General features: G+C 42.3%; 1 protein-coding gene across 7 annotated transcripts in view; it reads right to left on the reverse strand.

Annotated features, from left to right (window-relative positions):
• The window catches only part of Wfdc3 (WAP four-disulfide core domain 3), a 24329-nt gene continuing 1006 nt past the window's right edge, over positions 1-23323 (reverse strand). For 3 of the 7 annotated variants that reach the window (XM_020168089.2, XM_074074859.1, XM_020168090.2), the window contains exons 2-7: positions 21772-21851; positions 20472-20603; positions 18687-18833; positions 11585-11758; positions 9401-9586; positions 8592-8792 (exon numbers count right to left, since the gene is read on the reverse strand). In XM_020168089.2, coding sequence (XP_020023678.1) covers positions 8668-8792; positions 9401-9586; positions 11585-11758; positions 18687-18833; positions 20472-20603; positions 21772-21851 — 844 coding nt within the window. In that variant the 3' untranslated portion in view covers positions 8592-8667. Of the gene's footprint in view, positions 121-8591; positions 8828-9400; positions 9587-11584; positions 11759-18686; positions 18834-20471; positions 20604-21771; positions 21852-23323 lie in introns of those variants that run through there. The other 4 variants (XM_074074861.1, XM_020168092.2, XM_020168093.2 and 1 more) reach the window with 4 other exon arrangements.

Here is a 23323-nt window from a genome sequence, read left to right on the forward strand (position 1 = left end):
CCTATTTCCTTTCAGGCGCTTCTCTTCCCTCGTTCTGTAAGATGGCTTGTTGTGAGGGTTAGTCCAGGTGTCTGCTACCCACAACAGAAGCCAGCGGAGCAATCTTCCCAGCGGTGAGCACTTCTCCCAACAACATAGAAAGAGGGCAGCACATGTTAACAGTAGCAATTTTGCTAACAAGGGACATTTGGCAAAGTCTGGAGACTTTTGTTTGTCACAAATGAGTGGCTGAGCTACTGGCACTTAGTGAGCAGCTAGAGATGCTGCTAAATGTCATGTAACACACAGGCCAACCACATACATAAATAATTACCCAGCACGAAATAGTAATAGGACCAAAGCTGATAGCTCCTCAATTAGCAATCATATTTTCCCTCTCAGGACATCCGAAGGTTAAGAGAAGTATCAAAGAGAAATGGAACATCACTATGACACCTGCCATCAAGACACAATTCTTCCTGCCTCGATGGCATGCTTCCTGCCTCGGGGCCCTCCAGAGGGTCAACACTCCCGAGTGTGGAGCCCTAGCTCTCCATGAATCATGTTAGTCACAGCGTCCTTCCAGCACCACTCCTCATTTGCATAAATTAGCCAGTATCTTTCTGATACGGCTAACCAAGAGCCCTGACACATAAGTTAGCTGGAGCTTCTACCCCTGGACAGGGCAAGCTTACCCAGCTGCTGAACTAACAAAGCACAGGCAACACAATCTGAAATTTTCAGTTTTAACTAGAATTTGCAATTAGGAGGAAACTATTTTAATTTCAGTATAAACTGAATTTTTGTATCAAGTACCTTAGCTGTTCATTATTAGAAACCCTGATGAACTGAGGTATCAGGTGGATGTCAGGGCAGGCTTGCTTTGGTTTTGAGTTTCAGTGCTAACAAGGCATAAGAAAACAAAGAGAAGGGATCAAGCTTTTTTTTAATCTGGCCTCTGCTAAAGATCTCTGGAAAGAAAAGCCTATGTTTCAAGGAAAAAATTAAAACCGAGAGGATATTAAAAGTGGAAAGATGTAACCTGTACAATGGATCATGACAGAACAGACAAATCTAAAATTTAAGAAATTTAGGAAATTTTAGATTCAAGAAATATCAAGAATCAAGAACTATCAATAGACTGGAGGTGTGGCTCAAGCAGTAATACATCTGCTTTACAAGTGCAAAGCCCTGAGTTCAAACCCCAGTCCCACCAAAAAAAAGTAAAAGAAATATCGAAAGCAGTCTATCTGCAAACCAAAAAGAATTGCTGAAAGAATGGAGGCCTTGTTGTTTAACACAGCTATTGTTTTAACAGAAATAAGATGGAAGATAAAGTCCTTGAAGCATTTGGCAAAGATTATAGAAAACAGGACAACTAACAGCTACAAAGTTACAGAGCCTGGTTAAATAAAAAACACTAAATATTTAAGGAAACAGAATCCCTTCACAATTAAAAACATGGTTTAGCTGTGCCACACTGTTGAATGACAAAAGCCTATTGTAGAACAGTAGAAACAGAATGCCTCCCATGATTCCTGCCCCTGTCAATATTTGCATATATGTTATCATGATTTGAATATAATTTGCATTTTCCCCAAGGTTTATTAATATGTCAAAAGTTAATTCCTATTATTAAGTATTAAGAGAGTGGAAACTTTAGCTATAGTGCTTAGAGATGGGCCTTTGGCAGTGAATAGGATTAGATAAGGTCAGCAGGGTAGAGTCCCCATGACTGACTCCTGGAGCCTTTATAAGAAGAGGAAGATCAGCCAGGTGCTAGTGGCTCACACCTGTAATCCTAGCTACTCAGGAGGCAGAGACCAGGAGGATCATGGTTCAAAGACAGCCCAGGCAGATAGTTCTCAAGACCTTATTTCAAAAAACCCATCACAAAAAAAAAGAAGAGGGAGAGAGAAAAAACAGACATACAGAGCATGCATGCTCTCTGTCTCTTGCCATGTGATGCTCTGTGATACCTCGAGTCTCTGCCAGGATTTGGCCCTCGGCCTTTGACCCTTCAGAACCATGAGTCAAAAGAAACCTCTTTTCTCTATAAAGTAGCCTGCCTCAGATATTTCATTATGGTAGTGAAAAATGAACTGATACATATGTACAAAGCAAGTCTGGAAGAATGCTCGCCAGCATGGTAACAGTGGTTATCTAAGGCTGGAAAGATCTTTAAATTTCTCTTGTGTTGTTTGAAAATCTCAACAATGATCATGCTTCCTTGTTTCAAAAATAACAAACTGTGGCTGGAGGTGTGGCTCAAGTGGTAGAACATCTTCTTGGCAAGCTCAAAGTCCTGAGTTTAAACCCCAGAACCACAGAAATAAATTAATTAAATTAGGAAAAAAATTATATCAAAGGAGGAAAAGAATAACAAAAAAGACTTGCTGGGAGCCAGTGGCTCACACCTATAATCCTAGCTACTTGGGAGGTGAGACTGGGAAGATCATGATTCAAGGCCAGCCTGGACAAATAGTTTTAGAGACCCCATCTCCAAAATAACCAGAGCAAAAATGGACTGGAAAGGACATGAGGCATAGCTCAAGTGTTAGAGAGCCTGTCTAGCAAACACGAAGCCCTGAGTTCAAACCCCAGTGCCACCAAAGAAACAAAAAGTCAGGTGTTGGAGGCTCACACCTGTAATCCTAGCTACTCGGGAGGCAGGGATCAGAAGGATCACGTTTCAAAGCCAGCCCTAGCAAGTAGTTCACAAGACACAAGACCACATCTCAAAAAAAGCCATCACAAAATAGGTCTGGTGGAGTTGCCCAAGGTATAGGCCCTGAGTTCAACTCCCAGTACTGCAAAAAAAAAAAAAAAACAGATCTAGAAAGCACCTACTGCAGAGGCTGATAGGAAAGGTGATGCTCATATGTTATTTCCCTGTCCCTTCTCACTTTAGCTCAAAGACAGAAACTTTCCTGCTCTTCAGCTCCACAGGGAAGTCGCCCCCGTGTCTTTGTATAAGAAACACTAATAAAACCTGATGAATAATGTCAAAATGGATGCTGCCCAAAATGCAGAAACATGCCACATGCCCTGAAAAGGGACAGTATAATGCTAGGTCTTAGTTTATTAAGTAAAATTCAGTAGGGACCCAGAAACTCAGACTGTAATAGACAGGAAGCTTTTCCTTTAACTAGGTTTCTCCAATGTTACTTTATTTAGTAGTCTATGACTTAGACTTCTGCTGCCCTCTGGTGGCTCTGAGAACAAAGCACTCAGCAAAGAATTCTTTCCACTCACAGTGGGGCTTCATCATTCTTTGTGTTTATTAATCTGTATGAACCTGGCCTTTCTATGCATCAGTTCCTTTGACAAGATGGCTTAACTTAGGTAGGAAGGGAAGACGGTGGCTCTCAACCCAAGAGCAACTTCCCACCCTCTTCACCCAACATACCCAACTTGCAGATGACCACCAGAGAAAATGGTGAGACTCAGAACGGCAGCAAGGAGAGGCACAGGTGCACCTGTATTGCCTGCACTAACAGTGCATGAGAAGTCAGAGATTCTACAATCAGATAGTCAAGGAAATGGGCTGAGAAGGGAGGGGCAGTGAGATACCATTGCTTCATTAAAGAATAGGTCTTTGTAGACCCACACTTGAGGAATGGCAAGTGTCAGAAACCCAGAAATTCCTGTCTGCTGTGAGGAAGCTGAGGATGGGATCTGGTTTTTTGACCTGGTCAAAGGCTACTTTCAGGATGCAAAGGTAATAGGACTACAGGCAGGATAGGAGTGCATGAGACCTGCTTCCCAGAACTGAGGCTGAAATGGACTTAAACCCCGAGAAGGAACATTTCTAATGGCTTCTTTGGGTTAGGGTGTAACAGCAGGGAAAGCTGCCCATAAAAGCCTAGGGATGGGGGGAGACTGGAATTTGGCCCTGTCTTCAGCTCTCTCACTCTCACTCACTCACTCTCATTCCCTCTCCATTGTTACCTGAATAAGGTAGGCCACACCAGATGGGAAGGAGAGATCTAGAATGGCATTCTTTCTCACTGCTTATTCTGTGTTTTGTCTGGGGCTTACACCTCTCTCTCCAGCCCCACTCTTACCCTTCAGTATTTGAAAATTCTCAGATGGTTATTTTCATTGACTCTCTACCATAATGGCTTGTAAATTATGTACATAAAGCCAGGCCTGGTGGCATGCACCTGTAGTCCCAGCTACTCCTGAGGTGGGAAGAGCCCTAAAGCCCAGGAGTTCAAGGCCAGCCTGGACAACATAGAGACACACACACCCCTTTCTCTCTCTCTCTCTCTCTCTCTCTCTCTCTCTCTCTCTCTCTCTCACACACACACACACACACACACACACACTACATGCATACATTATTTGATATTTTAAGTAAATAATAAAATGAGAAGCAAAAATAGTGAAAGAGGGAACTGACCAAATCACTCTGGACCCATCACTCTGGCTCTATTTGCCTGCAATGTGATCCCAGAGCCATGGATGTCTTGGTACAGCCACTGTGAAATTCATGCCAACCACTTATTCTCAGGTCAGGCAGCATCTACTCTACTCATAGAAAATGAGTGTTCTCAACCTCATAGGAACCACAATTTTACTCAGCAATTTCACCCCAGGTTTTAAATGCAAATACCCTTTCAGCCAGTATGGCACATACAGTTCATTCATTACTCAGCTATTGAAAAGTATTCTTTCCTTCTTTGCTAATTAGAATCTCAGTTTTTCTGCCCAACCCCAGAGATAAATCATGGGTAATCTAAGACAGTCTTCCCATTTCCTCTGCAAACATTCATTTTCCCAGCCTCTCTGTGGCAACTTCTGGGGAAGATGCCATCACAAGGAGAGTGTCATTTGAGTAAAGATCCTTTTGCCACTGCCCTTTACACACAGCTTCTCCCTGCTGTGACATTTAGAGTTGCATCAACCCTCTGGCACTCATGAGGTGACCATCACAAGGACAAAAGCCAGCACAGAGAGGCCAGTGGAGAAGGAAAGTATAAGCCTGATTGCTAGTGTCACAGTTGAGCTGTCAAACCAACCCCACACTCCTTCTCACTGCACTCCAACTGGAGAAAATCAGATGTCTTTGTTGGAAGTCCCTTTTAGTTGAACTTCTTATTACCTGCAGCCCAAAGAATTCTTAATTGACATGCTAATAAACAGCATTCATTCTTTCATTGGCTCAACAAACATTTATTGAGAGGCTCCAGTTAAAAAACCAGAATTCACTGGTAAAGTGGCTCAAGTGATAGAGAGCGTGCTAGCAAGCATTAGGCCCTGAGTTCAAACCCCACCCTGCTAATATCCACAAATGAGAAAAAACAAGTGATACTTATCTTTGTGGGACTAGCTAATTTCACATAACATGATGATCTCTATTTCCATCCATTTTCCAGCAAATAATATTTCATTCTCATTAATTGCAGAGTAAAACACCATTGTGTGCACATATCACATTTTTTAATCCATCCATCCATTGATGAGCACCTAGATTAATTCCATAATTTGGCTATTGTGAATAGTGCTGCAACAAACATGGGCATACAGGTAAGCTCTAGCAAGCTGATTTAGGTTCTTTTGGGTACATACCTAGAAGTGGCATGGCTGAATCATATGGGAGTTCTATTTTTAATTTTTTTGAGGAACTTCCATACTGATTTCCACAATGGCTGCACTAATTTACATTCTCACCGGCAGTAAATAAGAATTCCTTCCCTCCCTCCTGCATCCTTGCCAGCATTTGTTATTTGTTTTCTTTATAATAGCCATTCTGGTGGGAGTGAGATGGACTCTCAATGTAGTTTTGATTTGCATTTCCCTGGTGACTAAGGATGTTGAACATTTTTTCATTTATTAGCATTTCATTTATTGTCCATTTGTTCACTGGATTATTTTTTATATTTATATTTTGAGTTCTTTATATATTCTGGATATTAATCCCCTGTCAGATGAATATATGCAAAGACTTTCTATCACTATTGTTTCCTCAGCAGAAACTTTTTTTTTTTTTTTTGGTGGGACTAGGGTTTGAACTCAGGGCTTCACACTTGTAAATGGGATTGTTTTCTCTACCACTTGAGCCACATTTTGCTATAGTAATTTTGGAGTTGGAGTCTCACAAACTATTAATCTGAACTGGCCTCACACCTTGATCCACCCAATCTCAGCCTCCCATGTAGCTAGGATTTCAGGCATGAGCCACTGGTGCCCAGTTTGAAGGTTTTTATCTTGATACAATCCCACTTGTCAAGTCCTGCTCTTATTTCCTGAGTTTTTGGAATCCTATTCAGAACGTCCTTGCCTGTGCCTGTATCTGGAAGTATTTCTCCTATGTTTTCTTCTAGTAGTTTCAAAGTTTCAAGTTTTACATTAAGGTCTGTGATCCATTTTGAATTTGTTTTCATACATGGTGAGATACAGGGCTCTAGTTTCAGTCTTCTACAGGTGGATATTCAGTTTTCCCAGCACCATTTATTAAAGAGGCTTTTTCCAATGTTTTTGGCACTTTTGTCAAGAATCAGACGATGCATGCTTGGGCTTATCTCTGGATCTTCTATTCTACTCCAATGATCTCTGTGTGTCTGTTTTTATGCCAGTACCATGCTGTGTTTGTTACTATGACTCTGTAGTATAGTTTGAAGTCAGATATTATGACACTTTCAGCATTGCTCTTGTTGCCCAGGATTTCTTTGGCTATTAAGGGTCTTTAGTGTTCCCGTATGTTTTAGGATTTTTTTTTCTATAAAGAATGCTTTTGGAATTTTTTTTTGGCAGTACTGGAGTTTGAACTCATGGCTTCATGCTTGCTAGGCAGACATTCTACTGCTTAAGCTACTCCTCCAGCCCAGTGTCATTGAAATTTTGATAGTGATTAAACTGAATTTGTATGTCATTTTTAGGCGTATGGCCAAATTTTTAAAATTCTAATTCTGCCAATCCATGAATATGGAGGTCTTTCCAACTTTGAATGTCTTCATTTTCTCTCTGCAGTGTTTCATTGCTCTCATTATAGAAGTCTTTGACATCTTTGGTTCAGTTTATGCCTAGGTACTTTTGTTGGGGTACTTTAACTTGCAGCCCACCTAGCCTAAAAATCAGCTATAACTGGCATGACCCTTGGGTAACCTCGTGAAGAGGAAGATAGCCTTGAAACAAGGTTGTAAAACATGGTAAACTGTCAATTAAAAGCTGTAACTTCAGACAGAGCTGTGAGGAATTGCCCATTAGAGCCATGCAAAAGTCCGAGATGAAAGGCACCATGCAGAGATAAGCACCCATTCCTGCCTTTCTTTGTCTCCACTTGTAAATAAACTTCCCAAAACAGGACTCCCCTGCTGTTCTTATCTAAACCTTAGGTTTCTATTCCACTACTAGCCCTTAATTTATGGGAGAACACATTCCTTGTAACCTGATAAGTAAACCTCTGGTGTTTCCCCAGTTCTCAATAAATAATCTTACCCCAACACCAGGATGTGGGCAAGATCAGGAAAATGTGACCCCAGGGGCATGAGGAATTCCTATGTGACAATGATTGATGTTTTAAAGAGTATAAGACCTGCTTAAACTTTGCGTTCAGGGTCCTTGTTGAAACCTGCTGTCTCAGGCAGATGCTCGGACCCTAGCTAGCTAGAAAATAAACCTCACCTTGTGACTTCGTCTCGAGTGTCCTTTCTCCTCTCAGAAGGTGGTCGGCCTCGTACCCTAACACTTTTTTGAGGCTATTGTACATGGGTTTGCTTTCCAGACTTCTTTTTGAGTTCATTGTTGGTCTGTAGGAAAGCTATTGTTCTTCATACATTGATTTTCTATCCTGCTAACTTTGCTGAAAGACCTAAGAGTCTTCTAGTAGAGTCTTTAGGATCCTTTAAGTATCCCTGCAAACAGGGATAGTTTGACTTCTTCCTTTCCTATTTGTATCCCTGTTATGTTTTTCTCTGGCCTTATTGAGCTGGCTAAGAATTTATGCTCACTATGGAGCTGACCTGTATACAGGCTGACCTGTAACTCACTATGCAGCCCAGGCTGGCCTCAAAGTTGGGATCCTCTTGCCTCAGTCTCCCAAGTACTGGGATTATAGGTATGGCTTTTTTTAAAGAGTATATGCTATGACTCAAAAGATCCCTAAAATATAGAATATGATACATTTTGTATACATTTGAAAAGATTTTTTTTAAACTCCCTTGTACCCAGGAACCTAGGGTTATCACCTCCCCAAACTGCCTATCTTGGAACCAAGAGCTGGCCTTCAGGGAAGGAGGCCCAAGGTGGGAACATTCAAACAATTATAATAAATAAGCCACCCACCCATTTCACCCCCAAGTCATATTCTCCAATAAAAGAGGTTAGCAGGGGTGGAGGTGTGGCTCAAGCGGTAGATCGCCTGCTTTGCAAATGCAAACCCTTGAGTTCAAACTCCGGTCCCACCAAAAAAAAAAAAAAAAAACGAAAAGGAAAGCATGGCTAATGACCCTAGGTTTAATTTCCACCCATCTCCCCCTTCCCAATTTTCAGTGTTCTCAGAAGAAAAATGGACCACCATCCTTCCTCAGTATGTAAATCTCACAACCCCACGACCACACACGGACCTGCCAGTTCTCCTATCTCATCTGACCCCCATACAGCACAGACAAGTTCACACCCGTGTTTATTGAGAAGGAAAAGCACCAGCACCCGCTGCCCAACCCCAGGGCTGTTTCCTGTGCTTCAAGCAGCAGATGGAAGTGAAGCAGAGCAGAGAGGGCCACAAGTGTCCTTGGGAATGTTATAAGCCCAGATGTCACTCTCTCCTGGGTTCACAGGACACATCTCCCAAAGTTGCTGCAGACACTCTGGAGAAATCAGAACAATTAGGGCACCCGGGCCTCTGCAAGTAGAAGAAATAGGTCACAACTGTGCCTTCCTGGCTCCAGATATCCTGTATGTCCCCTCTACCCTGGAAAGTCTTGGCAATTATCTCTCTTAAAAGCCTTAAAGGACTGCTAGCTTCCTACACAACCCGATTCAAACTGGCATTGGAGACTTGTGTCATTCAGAATTCAACCTGGCATGTCCTCTTTTATAACAAAATGGAAATTCCCCTTTATCCAACCTTGCTCCAGCCTTCATTGCCAAAACATGTCACATACATTCCCACCCTCTGCGCCTTTGCCAACAATCACATTACCTGTCTGGCATGTTCTCTGCATTTTCCCCACTTTGTCACATCTGCCTAGCCCATCTCTCCCACAAAGACATCCCAAGCGCCACACTCACTCTGAATACCTACAAGCCCATACTGTCTATATGAGGTTCTAGTCTTGACATAGGATCTTTCTCTTAATTGGACTCTTCTTGACCTTTGGAAGTTCCCTTCCCAGAACCTAAGCCAGTCTTTGCGCATAGCAGTTAAGTCTGCTAACTTGACAATTGGTTGCTGATAACAAAAGCCTGGACTCACCTAATTCAGAATCAGATCCAGTAGTCCAGTTGGAAATCATTGTCTGTTTGGATGGCAGGACCAATGGAACACAGAAGCGGCCACAGCCTGACTTGCAGCACTTTTCTCCAGCTTGGCAGTTCTCATCCGTCATGCAGCCAACAATACACAGACCCACCAGAATGTTTGGACAATTACCATCCCGCCCTGTTGGAAAAACAGGAATGCATAAAGAGACAAGCTGTGCTGTCTCCAAGTTCCCATGGAGAACTTGAAGGAGGAGCTCCAAGTGAAACAATCTATGACCCCTAACAGATCTTAAGCAATCTGGCTGGGGAACCATGAAGCTGGAGGATCTAAGAATCTACAGGTATCCAAAAAAATCTCTGAACCAAGAGATTCAAATGGTGTCCCAAAGGGAGCTGCTTAGAGGTAATTGAAAGTTTATTAGCTATTCAAGTTAAGGAGTAGGGAGCAGTGGGGTACAGAAGAGCTTGGCTCCATCCCCCTTCCCTATGCTTAGGTTTTATAGTGTTGTTCCCTTGTCTGCCACCCTAGAGGAGGTTTTGTGCCCCTGAAGCACCCTGCATATATGCCTCCCCTCATCAAACTTTATTATACAAATAGTCCCTGACTTACAATAGTTCAGCATACAATGGTACAAGAGCCATACGCATTCACATTAGATTTTAAATTTTGATCCTCTCCCAGACTCATGATATATATCACAATACTCTCTAACAATGCTGGGCAGCAGTAGGAGCTCCCAGTCAGCCACAGGATCACAAAGTCACACAACTAACACTCTAGAGTGGGTCATGCATGCTGCTAACCCATGATGTTTAGTAAACTGTGTGTATTAAAATTGCTTTCAACCTACAATAGGTTTATCAGGCATGACCCTGTAAGTCAAGGAATATCTGTGTTCTTCATCTAATTGTCTATCTTCCCTGACAGATTGTATGCTATGTACAAACAAAAAACAAAAATCTGTCCCTAACACTTTCAGAATTGCCTGGATTAAGACAGGTCAAGCATGGTAGAACATGCCTATAATCACTGCTAATCAGGAAATGGAGATTGGGAGAATTGAGGTTTTTAAGACCAGTCCCAGCAAAAAGTTAATGAGCCCCCCGACTCAACCAACAAGCCGGGCATGGAGTCCCACACCTGTGGTCCCAACTATGTGGGAACTAGATCATGGTCTGAGGCCAGCCAAGAGAAAAAACATGAGACCCTACCTGAAAAATAACTAAAACAAAAAAAGGAGTTGGAGACATGGCTTATGTGATGGAATGTTTGCCTAGCAAGCATGAGGTGCTGAGTTCAAACCCAGTACCACCAAAATAAAAATTTTTTAAATTAAAAAGCAAGTAAGACAACACGTGAGACAGGTATGGTGGTACATACCTGTAATCCTAGCACTCAGAAAGTGGAAGCAGGAGGATAACAAGTTTGAGACCCTAAGCCAATAATTTTGAAATGGAGTTCCACAGTGCCCAGAACAAAAGGGACACTTGGAAATATATATTCATTTTTCATCTGGGTGCTGGTGGTTCACACCTGCAATTCTACCTACTTGGGAGGCTGAGATCAGGAGGATCTTGGTTTGAGGCCAGTTTACACAAATAGTTCATAAGACCCCATCTCCAAAATAACCAAAGCAAAATGGACTGGAGGTGGGACTCAAGCAGTAGAGCTCCTGCTTTGCAAAGCACAAAGCAATGAGTTCAAGTCCTGGTCCCACCAAATACATAAATAAATTCTTTTTTGAAAAAATAAAGAAATTAGAACAGGAATGCTTTCAGCTATTTTCATCACATAATTATATATATATATATATGATTTTATTTGGGGCAGAGGGGAATCTGTGTGATAAAAAATAGGTCTGAGCCTCAAAAAGAGAGGTTTGTTTACTGAAGGTCACAGAGCAAATCCGCAGCAGAACCAAGATCAGAAGCCACACTGCCAGTCTTCCAACCTAGAGTTTTTCCTACTACTGCACACTGCCTTCCCCCTTAGTTCTTTTCATGCAAACATGGGCCCCTTAGAAGGAGGGGGTTGTTTAGGTTGAAGGACAGAGGGACAGGAAGGGTGACAACTCTGGCTCCTCCCAGGAATATGGCCACAGGAAGCTCCCTCTCAAGTTGACTCTGTAACCCAGGGAGCACTTACAGATTTCTTCTCCAAAAACAGCCAACATACCTCCAACGATGTCTCCACGGCAGGTGTGACCACAGCCAGTACTACAGCATTTATGCCCCTGGGGACAGGACGCATCCCCATCACACAGCTCCTCACATGGAAGGGGATCGGCAGGACATTCGCCACTAAACTCTGTCATAGAATCAAAGTGTTGAAGCCCAGAAGGGCTCAAGCCTAGAATATGAAATATATTTTCCATTGTATCCCATGTGGATGTTAACATATATTTTAAAGCACACATTTATGTGTATCATGTATATGTACATAGCTGTGAGGAAGGGTAAATCCTTGTTGTCTTAAGATAACCAAGGTCACCAGGTTTGGGGATGTTTTGTTACACAGAAATAGATATATGAAATGCTTATTAATAGGTTTGTTCTAACAAGCAGTGAGTCCAGATAAAATGATTCACTTCCCCATATTCTCTTGCAGAGGGGTGACCACAAAGACAAAAACTGATACAAACTCTGTTTCTTCAATTCTTTCTTCTTCCAGTCCAAAGCAGACATAATATGGAAAGATAGAGGAGTTTTCTTTGAACCAGAAGACAACTAGTATGAGGATAAAATCAAGGGCTGGCGAGGCAAAAAAAAAAGAGAAATAACTTCATCCTTATTAGCATCATAGTACTGACACACCAGCCCTGACCCCGACTTCCAGAGTTCTTGTTATGTGAGAACACTGAAACCTCATTTGGTTAATTTTCAGTTGTGGACCGTCAAACATATTCCAGATATGCCTCATCATCCCTGTGAAGATAATGAAACCCAGAGAAGAGAATGGGGCTCGTCCAAAACTACAGAGTGAGTCAAGGCTAAGCAAGACAAAACTCAACCTCTTGATTTGCAATGAGGTACTTTCTACTACACCATCCTTAAAACATGAAGGCAACTTGGCCAGGTCCTCAGAAGCAGACACACCCAAAGAAGGCCACATCCAAACCAAACCAACTTACCATGACTCACTGGACTCAGTGTTTATTTCAAATTTTTAAAGGGAGAGAGGTGACAGGCAATTAAAGGTTTTACAGAAAACCAAAACAAGACTGGCCCCGTGCCTCTAGCGTATGGCTGGCTCCAGGAAGTCTGCCACAGTGGGAAAAGAAAGTGCTGGACGCCAAGGAGAGAACAGGCAGCTAAACAGCTGAGACAATAATCTTGCATCCTGGGATTTTCCTGTACGGGCTCTACTTGAAATATTCTATGTCATTGTGAGATCACATCAAAACTATGTGTCCTGCTGGGCACTGGTGGCTCATGCCTGTAATCCTAGCTACTCAAGAGGCAGAGATCAGGAGGATCATGATTTGAAGCCAGCCCCAGGCAAATACTTCGTGAAACTCAATCTCAATAATACCCAACACAAAACAGGGTTGGTGGAGTGGCTCAAGTGGTAGAGTACCTGTATAACAAGTGTGAGGCCCTGAGTGCCAACCCTATTACTGCCAAGAAAAAAAAAATACTAGGAGTAAAAATTAGAGATATGTACTCCAGAATTCTTTAAAAATGGCCACTAAAGCCAGATGCAGGTAGCTCACACCTGTAATCCTAGCTACTTAGCAGGCAGAGATCAGCAGAATGGCAGTTCAAAGCCGGCCCCAGGCAAAAGAGAACCTATCTCAGAAAAATAACACCACCACAAAGAAGGCTGGCAGAGTGGTTCAAGTGGTAAGAGCACTTGCCTACCAAGTGTGAAGCCCTGAGCTCAAACCCCATTGTAGCCAAAAACAAAGAATGGGTCCCTGATAATATAACTTTTAGTACATTTCATTCAGGATCTGTATTTTCTGGCACATTCTACTCAAATTAGCACAAGTCTTTTCTTATCATTTACTTTTATAGCATTAAACTACATGAGGAATTTTCACAGGACTTTGACACTATTTGTTACAATACACACACTTATTTTTCACAATGACAGGATTTGGGGAGGATTGTTATTTGGTCTTGCTGTGTAGCCAAATTGGCTTCAAATTTGCTGCATAGTCCAGGTAGACGTCAAAATTACGATGTACTAGCCAACAATGCCATAGTATTCAGATAAAAGGTGTACACACCTTCCCCCTTAGCAGCTTTTACATTTGATCACAGCCAAAATGTCTACAAGTAACTGCATAATGTCAGGTGTTCATCCAGTATGCATCTGTATTTGTAAGCCAAATAGAGACTGTTACACTTTGATGTTAGTCGAGATTTCTAATGCTGGGCCAGTGGCTCACACCTGTAATCTCAGTTCCCTGGAAGGCTGAGATTAGAAGGATCGTGCTTGAGGCCAGCCTAGACAAATAGTTTGAGTGATTGCATCTCCACCCATCTCCAAAACAAGAGAGCAAAATGGACTGGAGGTGTGACTCAAGCAGTAGAGCATAGATTTACAAGGCCAATTGCTTCTTATCTAAACAGTGTGCTTGTCAATCACTAGCATCTCTCTCTCTCTTTGGAGGATGCACTTGGAAATTCTAAAAAAAAAAACAACAGATTTCTGTCTTCAGTGATTTTACTTAATAAAGGACTTGACAGAACTCTCAGGCCCACTTTCCCTAAGGAAATGGTCACTCTACCTTCTGAGATAATTTCTGGTAAAAGAAGTTTTGGAGGGAAGAGTGACTTAAAAAGCAAAATACTTGAGCTGACGCAATGGTTCAAGCAGTAGAGCACCTGCCTAGCAAGCACGAGGCTCTGAGTTCAACCCCCAGTGCATGTTGGCGGGGGAGCAAAATACTTGCAAAACAAATATTAGTACCATTCTTGACACTCCCTCGTCCTCAGTGCCCACAGCCATCTACTTCTTCATTCAATTCCATCAACTCTACCTTCAAAAGTACTTTAAGCCTCCCATTTTTCCATCTCTGCTTTGTCATCTCCCTGGTCTAAGCCATGCTCATCTGCCACGATGGCTTTCATCCATAATCGACACTTGTCCTCATTGATCCTTCACACACCAGCAGAGTCGCCTTTTTAAAGGAAAGCCAGAACAGGCCTCTCCTTTTGAAAGCCCCTCACAGGCTTCCTAGTACCCTCTGAATATAGCCTGAAAAGGAAGCCTTGAAGACCTCCCCAAAGTCAGGACCCTGACCACCTCTCCAACTCAACAGAAACAACCCTCCTTCTTTTCTCCAGCCACAAAGACCTCCTTTCATTTCCTTAAAAATGGGTTTTTCCCTACCTCACAACCTTCACCCTCACAATTCCCTCTTCATGGCACTCCGCTGATGGCCAGCTTCTCATTCTCCAGATTAAGATAGCGTGGCCTTCATGCTCTCTTGTAATTTTCTTCAAAGGACTACTTGTGGTTATCATTTATTTGCTTGCTTCTTATTTCCTGCCTCTCACACCAAGAGTGAACTCCAAGGAAGCAGTGGCCATGGCTGCCTTGCTCACCATGGATGCCCTAAGGACAGGCAGGGAATGTTCCCAACATCTTATGAATAAATGAATGAGTGAGCAAGTGCGTGGACAGGTTAGCCCTCAGATAAGCGGGGAGGGAACCTAAAAGGAGAGGAGCCGGGCATAACTACAGGAGACACTGACCATGGCCTGGCAGCTTTAGTACAGGCTGTCTAATGCATTTCTTCTCAACTGCATCATCACTCTATGAAGCAAATACTTATCCCCATTTTACAGATGACAAAAGTGAGGTTCAAAGAGATTTTAAAAAAAAGATTTGTCCAAGGCCACACAGCAAGCAAGCAGAAGTACCAGGACCAGACCCATGTCTAGACCAGGACTTCCTCCTGAGAGCAGGTCCCAGGGTCTGCCCATGGCTCAGGCAACCTGACTGCCCCTCCATCTTGCCAAACAGTCCAGCACTACCAATCGTTAGAGGTTAAAGAAAACAGGAATTTTTCACAGTCCAGGAAGGAGAGCTTCCTAGCAATCAGTCCCAATAAGTGAGAGGCCAGCTGTAGAAGCCATAGATGTAATTAACTAACTACTGCTATTAGCAGTAGTGACCTCACTCCAGGCTAGGGATCCCACTCAGTCAGTGGATTAAGAGATCTGCACGAGGTCACTATTCCAGCCTGCTTACCTAGCTCCAAGGGAAAAAGAAGTCCCATCTGAACTGGCCAGGGGCCACAGCAGCTTACAAAAGTACCATGCCTGGGTGCCAGCCTCACCCTCAACCCCCATAATTCAGCTTCAAACACTGAGAAGATTGTACCAGGCCCTATAGGCTAGCAGTGAGTGACTGCCTGAGACAGATTCCCAGGCAGTTTCCAGAAACAGGCCTCAAGAGTCCTGGCAACCACCACTGACGAATGGATTAAGAAAATGTGGTATCTATACACAATGGAATTTTATGCAGCCATGAAGAAGAACGAAATGTTATCATTCGCTGGTAAATGGATGGAACTGGAGAACATCATTCTGAGTGAAGTTAGCCTGGCCCAAAAGACCAAAAATCGTATGTTCTCCCTCATATGTGGACATTAGATCAAGGGCAAACACAACAAGGGGATTGGACTTTGAGCACATGATAAAAGCGAGAGCACACAAGGGAGGGGTGAGGATAGGTAAGACACCTAAAAAACTAGCTAGAATTTGTTGCCCTTAACGCAGAGAAACTAAAGCAGATACCTTAAAAGCAACTGAGGCCAACAGGAAAAGGGGACCAGGAACTAGAGAAAAGGTTAGATCAAAAAGAATTAACCTAGAAGGTAACACCCATGCACAGGAAATCAATGTGAGTCAAAGCCCTGTATAGCTATCCTTATCTCAACCAGCAAAAACCCTTGTTCCTTTCTATTATTGCTTATACTCTCTCTACAACAAAATTAGAAATAAGGGCAAAATAGTTTCTGCTGGGTATTGAGGGGGTGGGGGGAGAGGGAGGGGGCGGAGTGGGTGGTAAGGGAGGGGGTGGGGGCAGGGGGGAGAAATGACCCAAGCCTTGTATGCACATATAAATAATAAAATTTAAAAAATAAAAAATAAAACACTCTCACAGACATACCCCAAAAAAAAAAAAAAAAAGAGTCCTGGCAAGGAGCACAACCTGCTATTCTCTCTTATGGGCAAACTGCCCAAGATAACTACCTGAGCCAAGCACAGACAGACCCAGTGGGTACTGGGAAGAGGCCTGGGGAGCCTGGTTGGAAGGAAAGAAGTTGTCATGTATCAGGATCTCAGAGAGGATCAGCAGAGGAGAAAACAACCCCGGTTCTGTATTTAAAACAGTGGTTAGAAATTATACTCCTTGGCCAGTTGTGATGGTGCACACCTGTAATCCCAGCACTCTGGAGGCAGAGACAGGAAAACTGCAAATTCAAGGCCAGCCTGGGGTATATAGCAAGACCCTGTCAGAGAAGGAAGACATGGAGGGAGGAAGGGAGAGAGGGAGGGAGGGAGAAAAATGAGGGAGGGAGGAAGGGAGGAAAGGGAGAGAGAGTGGAAAAGAAATTATACTCCTGACCCATTCCCCGCTTAGGAACCAAGAGGGAGGAAGCTAATGTATATTGAGGGCCAAATACTGCATACTTTAAATCATTACAACCCTCAGGTTTACTCTTTCCTTCTCCCAGAGAAGGGAACTGATACTCAGAGAAACAGAAGAGACTTGCCCAGGGACCTGGTGGCCAGCAACTGGTGAACCTCAGGCTTGAACCAAGTTCTCAGACAGCCCAAACCTGTGCTTTTCCACATGCATTCAAATGAGAAAGGAGCTCCAGTTCCTTTGGAAAACATAATAGAAGACCACATTTCAGACAGCAGAGAAGAAAATAAAACGTCCAGATATAAACAGATCAAGAAATATTTTAAGGTTGGGAGTAGAATGCCTGCCTAGCAAGTGCAGGGCCCTGAATTCAATCCCCAGTACTGCCAAAAAAAAAAAAAAAAAAAAAACCAACAACAAAATAAAAAGATTCAACACTGTAATAATATCAGTTCTCCCTAAATTAATTTATATATCTAACATTGATCCAATAAAAGTAATTATGGGGAGTGAGGAGGATAGGCAATGGGATAATGAAATATACTGAGAGATATAAAAAAGAAAAAGTAGCCAAGAAAACCCTAAAATAGCAGAAAATTAAGAAGGGGTAGACATAGAAGACACACTATCAATTTCTATTACCTTTTAGTGCCTGTCAAGGGAATGGTGAGAAATAGAGCAGAAAACTGTCACTTCAACCTTTTTCCATTGCACTGCCACCTCCCTTTGTCTAGTCTCTGTCTTTGGCTTGGCATCAATCTGCTTCTACTCTAACCATGCTAGCTTTCTTTCAGTTTCCCAAATGTTCGAGCTCCTCATCTGAAGACTCCTGCCCATGCTTCTTTTACCCTTCAACATTCAACATTCCCTTCCCTTGGCTAATGTCAACTCCTTCTCCAGGCTGCAGCTTAAATGTCACTACCCTAGACACACCTTTCTTGACTATTCAATCTGAAGTGCGTGCTCCCATTATTCTGTTTCTAGACATCCTTTAATTTTTCTTCAGTGTCCTCTCTCTAGACAATGAGCGCCACAAAGGCAGGGTCAGGAACTACTTCATTCACCACAATATACCCCAGAACTCATCACTGGATGTGGCAAACAGTAAACATTCAGTAGATATAGATATTTGTTGAAGAAGTAAGTGTAGAAATGGAGAATTACATCATTAGGATTCTGTAAGAGAAAGAAGGAATCTCTTTTAAATACCACTCCACCAGAACCAAAACAAAATAGAATCCATTTCCAACAGGAGATAGCTATCCTGTGTATGTACAAAGGCTACACAGAGTCTCAGAAGCAAGTGAATGGGAAGTGTGTGCTGCTTTCCATAGACATCAAGATTCTATTTTTCTACCTCCTGGCAGATCTTGGGCAATGGGACTTACCCCAGAGCTTTCAAACCTACCTACAAGAATGGGTATGCAGCATTGCCCTCTGGCATCCTCCTCTGCCTGGCTAGGCCACATCCCACACATCATCATGGCTTGGGTACTCTTTGCACATCTTTTTTTCAGCTCTCAGAATCCAGCAGGCACTTAATTACTGTTTCTCAAAGTAAAACTAACCAGGACACAATTTGTTGGCCTGACACAGATGGTATGCACCTATCTGAGAAAGAAATAAGCCAGCCAATTAGACCATGGGGTACCCGGGTGGAGTTCCTTACCTGGCTTCTGTTTGGATACTGGAACCTCACAGGTTTTGTTGCAGCCAAACGTACAACATTTCTTTAAACCTGGACATGTCTCATCAGTAGTGCACCTTCTAAAACAGGATGATGTCTGAACAACCTTGGGACAATCTCCTTCCCTCCCTGTTACAAAAACAAAGACAGAAACAGAAAGGAGATAGTGGTGTCTGGTGAACTATAGGCACAGCAGAAAGGAGAATCAAAGGAAGGAAGTCCTAGACTGCACTTAAGCCTCCCAACAGTAGTGCTAAAGCAAATGCTGTAGCAATGGTAGTTACCATTTACCATAACATTTACTGATTTTTACCTTTTTCTGGGAAAATCTCACTTGATCGTCACAATTATCCCTATTTACAAATGAAGAAACTGAGGCTAAAAACTTAAAATTTAAGCAAGGGATGTAGCTCAGTAGTAGAGTGCTTGGCAAAAAAAATGGGATTAGCTCAGTGGTAGAATGTAAATTTTGCATGCACAAGGCACTGGGTTCAATTCCCAGCACTGTTTTTTTATATAAAAAAAAAAAACTTAAGATTTAAAAATTGCTATTTGAGGCTCAAAAATAGTCTGCCTTGTCTTAGGGTCTAGTCTCTCTCTCTTTCCTCTCTCTCTCTCTTTCTCTCTCCCTCTCTTTCTTTCCAGTACTGGGAATTGAACCAAGGACCTCACACATGGTAGGCAGGTGCTCTACCACTGAACTACATGCCTAGTCAGGTCTGCTCTCTTAATCACTACCTTTTTTATATGATTTTTCTTGCTTAAATTGTTTATTTGCTGAATTAACTGACTAAATGTTTCAAATTTTGGAGTCTCTACTGCAGGCAATTAAATTTACCTACAAATAAGTCTGATTCTTCCAAGCTTATTTGTAAGCTTTGTAAACATGGAACTAAAGCAATCTTTACCCTTGAGCTAATTTAGCCCCACTACTAAAACAAAACTTTTCCAAGGTCTCTACCTAATATTCCTATCAACACAAAATAACAATTCTGCTTTGAAATAAATAAAAATAGTTTATTTCTAGGCAAAAATGATTGATTGGTTCAGGAACATGGATTCAAATTACACTGAATGATGTGCTCTGAAGTGAAATAGCTTACATAGGCCTTTATAACCAAGAAAATCATAAATCAATACATTCAACAAATAACACTAGTGAAGGCAGGAAAGCTACAGTAGAGCAGAGAAATCTCTGTGGTCTGCTAAACTTAACAATATATTCCAAGGGGTTCTGTCACCAGGTGAGGGGGCTTCCAGAGCTCCCCCGTTTCCATGGAAAAAAATCACAGGTACTTGAGATTCACTCATGAAAAGCATTTCAAGGTGTCTCATGGCAAGGAGTCTCACAAAGTGGAAGTTTTAGAGAGTTTATTTTAGTACATCAGGATAAAGTAGGAAGAAATGGAGAAAAGAAAGGAAAAACGGTTCCTGTTCCTCACACAGGAAATGGAAGTAAAGACTCAAAACTTAATCACTATCTTAAACAGGCTTTCTTTGACAGCTCTACCTTTCTTTGGACTTGCAGGAACTGAGTCCAAAGTAAAAGACACCAATAATCAGTGGTGCATGCTTTCCTGACAGAAAGCAAAGAACTAGAGAACTGAGTGGTTAAAAGACAAGGGACCCCAAAATGGGAAAGAAGAACTGTTCTAGGCAAGTTAGACTTTAAGAGACAATCTAGGAAGTAGGAAGCTCTCTGGTTCTATCCATTCCAGAGACAAGGCCAGAGAGCACACTAGGATACTGTTCCTCATGTCAACGTACCTTTTGGAATGTCTCCTTGGCAGACCAGACCACAGCCTGTGCTGCAGCACTTCTGCCCAGCAGGACACGATTCATCACTCTGGCAAAGCTCTTTGCACAGGTTCTTATCAGGAGGGCATTCTCCTTCTTTCACTGTAAAAGATATCATAGAACATTGAGGTAATTGACTAGAACTCAAAAAAATGGAGAATGGAGGTCAAATGTACTTCAAGGACTTTAGTATCTCATAGCATTCCTAATTAAAATATCCCTGCAACTATCTTCTCCTCCTATCACACAATTACTAAAAACACCACCACTATTAAAAGCTCTGATGTGCTGCAGATACAGAGAGAAAAGAGTTAGGATGATCCTGTCTCATTTAATGAGCTCTAGAGAACAGCTGGAACCTCTAGGAAGTCCCATCTCCTTATCCACAAAGGGTAACTGTCCTGATCTAACAGGGACTTAGAAACTGCTTTTGCTGAAAAGCACTGACTCCTCACTTAGGCCCACAAGGTAATTAAAGGCAACACAAAGGCTTAGCCATTTTGCTTCTGTCTCCTTTGCTCTGAGTCTCTCTTTCCTGCATTCACCTTGGGCTTCAGGAAGGACTAATCTCTAACATTTTAATGACAAAAGACCAACACTACCCCCCCACCCCACCCCCACAGCCTGTGCTGCAGCACTTCTGCCCATCAGGACACGATTCATCACCCTGGCATCACCATAGAACAGCACAGCTTCACAGGACAGATTACCCCACACACACACACACAAATAAGGACCATTATCTATAATTATGAGGATATAACCTGGAGCAGGAATAATCATCTTATGGGAATGAGACTGCTTCCCTCAAATGATGACAGTACTCCTCACAGAACCAGAACTAAGATAATATTCCCAGGCCACACTTTGCCCAGGACTGTTTAATTATGCATACCTCCGGTCCCCTGCCCCCAATTCTTCTATTTAAACCTAAAGCGCATGTCAGCATCCTAAAGATGGGCTGAAATGCTGACCTTCCCTCTTCCTGCACACAGCCAGTGCATTAGTAAATCTCCTTTGTCTGACCTGCACCACTGCTTATCTCTTTAATTGGCATATTGAGGCAAGTGAGCAGACCTGACATGTTGGAACCCTGAGAGTTGGTCTTCTGGCCTAGGACTCTGGTTACATTGAGAACCTATACATACAGTCCTGTCCTACAGAGATCATCTCCACAAATGAGGAATCTCACCCTGGGAGGAGGCAGGAGATGACTTCTCCCTAGTCATTTTCTGTTACTGTTACCCAGGGATCCCAAGAAATAGCTCACCTTGCTCTCCTGCAGCTACCGAGGATGCCAGGGACCCAACAGCAAGAAGAGCCTTCAAAAGGAAGAAGCAGCTTAACATCCTGGTAAGAGTTAAGATGAGAGCTCAGTTCAGCCCAGACGTAGACACCAAGGAAAGGGCAGGACTAGGGGATTGCCCTAAACCCAGTTCCAAAATCTTCTCTTACGTAACAGTCCCCAAGAATATCTTCTCCTGACAAGAATGATTGGTTGCTGGTGTGCGGGAAAATTCCTGGCACTACCAAAGAACACATGTGATGGGAGTGATCAAACTCTAATGCAATATATACTACACCCCTGGACAATGATGAAGAACCTAGTGGGAAGCTGGAAAAAAGGAGGGATAGCCACTGGATAAAGGATCAAAGAGAGATCTACAGGACTTTGGAAGGATTCAGCTTCAGACAAAGTGACAGTGGGAAGGGCTAACAACATAACATAATAAGAAGATAACCTAGGTACTAAAATAATGGCATGTGGCTTCTGCTCATCCTAGCAACCTAGAAAAGACAGAATGGAACAAATCACATAGAAACTAGTAAAAAAATACAGAAAAGCAGTATCTAGATTTTTCAGAACTAATACAAATGCACCAAAATCCTACATGTTGATCCCAGTAGACTATGTAGGCTGTTATTGGACCAATTTAAAACTAGTTGGCAAATCAAGAGAATTATGACTCAAATAGTTTTGTCTATGCCTCCCTTTATTTCTTCTTCCTCTATTTCTTTTTATTTTTACTTATCCATTTTGTTCATGTCTTTGCTTAGCTGATTCTTAATGGTGTCCACTGGCACTGCTAAGCCCTGTAGGTTAAAGGACAAGGGATATTCAAAGCACAAGGTAAAAATCTCTTTAGTATAGCCAAAGAGTTTGATGCAAGGAAGTTGCCTTTAATGTTATAAGAATTAACATTTGTTCATTATCTAATATGTGTTTATATACATTGTTCTAATCCACACAATAATCTTTTCTTTCGTTTTGTTGAGACGGCGTCTTGTCATATAGACCAGGCTAACCTCAAACTCACTATGTAGCCCAGGCTGGCCTTGAACTTCCAATACTCCTGCCTCAGCTCTCAAGTGCTAATAGTACAGGTATGAGCCGTGACACACAGCTCTACACAATAATCTGGCAGAGGTAAGAGAAACTGAGAAAAAAATTGTCCATAGTTGATAGCCACTAGAAGTTACTATTATGGTAACAATATAACATTGTTTTGAGTTTTTACTTGTGCCACAGCTTTAATCGTGAATTAACTCACTTAATACTCACTATAACCTTATCAACCAGGTGCTATTATTCCCACTTTACAACTGGGAAAATGAGGCACAGAAAGTTTAAGGAACATGAGTCACACTGCTAGTAAGCAGTAGAACAAAGGCATGTTTTTTATTTCATTTTTGTTTTTGTGGTGCTAGGGATCCAACCCAAGGCCTTGTGCATATGCAAGCAAAGGGCTTCATAACTTAAGTTACATTCTCAGCCCTTGGCTTTGAGACAAGATCTCACTATGTAGCCCAGGCTGGCCTCC

The sequence above is a fragment of the Castor canadensis genome, chromosome 5, assembly GCF_047511655.1.
Source record: "Castor canadensis chromosome 5, mCasCan1.hap1v2, whole genome shotgun sequence".
NCBI classification, from domain to species: Eukaryota; Metazoa; Chordata; class Mammalia; order Rodentia; family Castoridae; genus Castor; species Castor canadensis.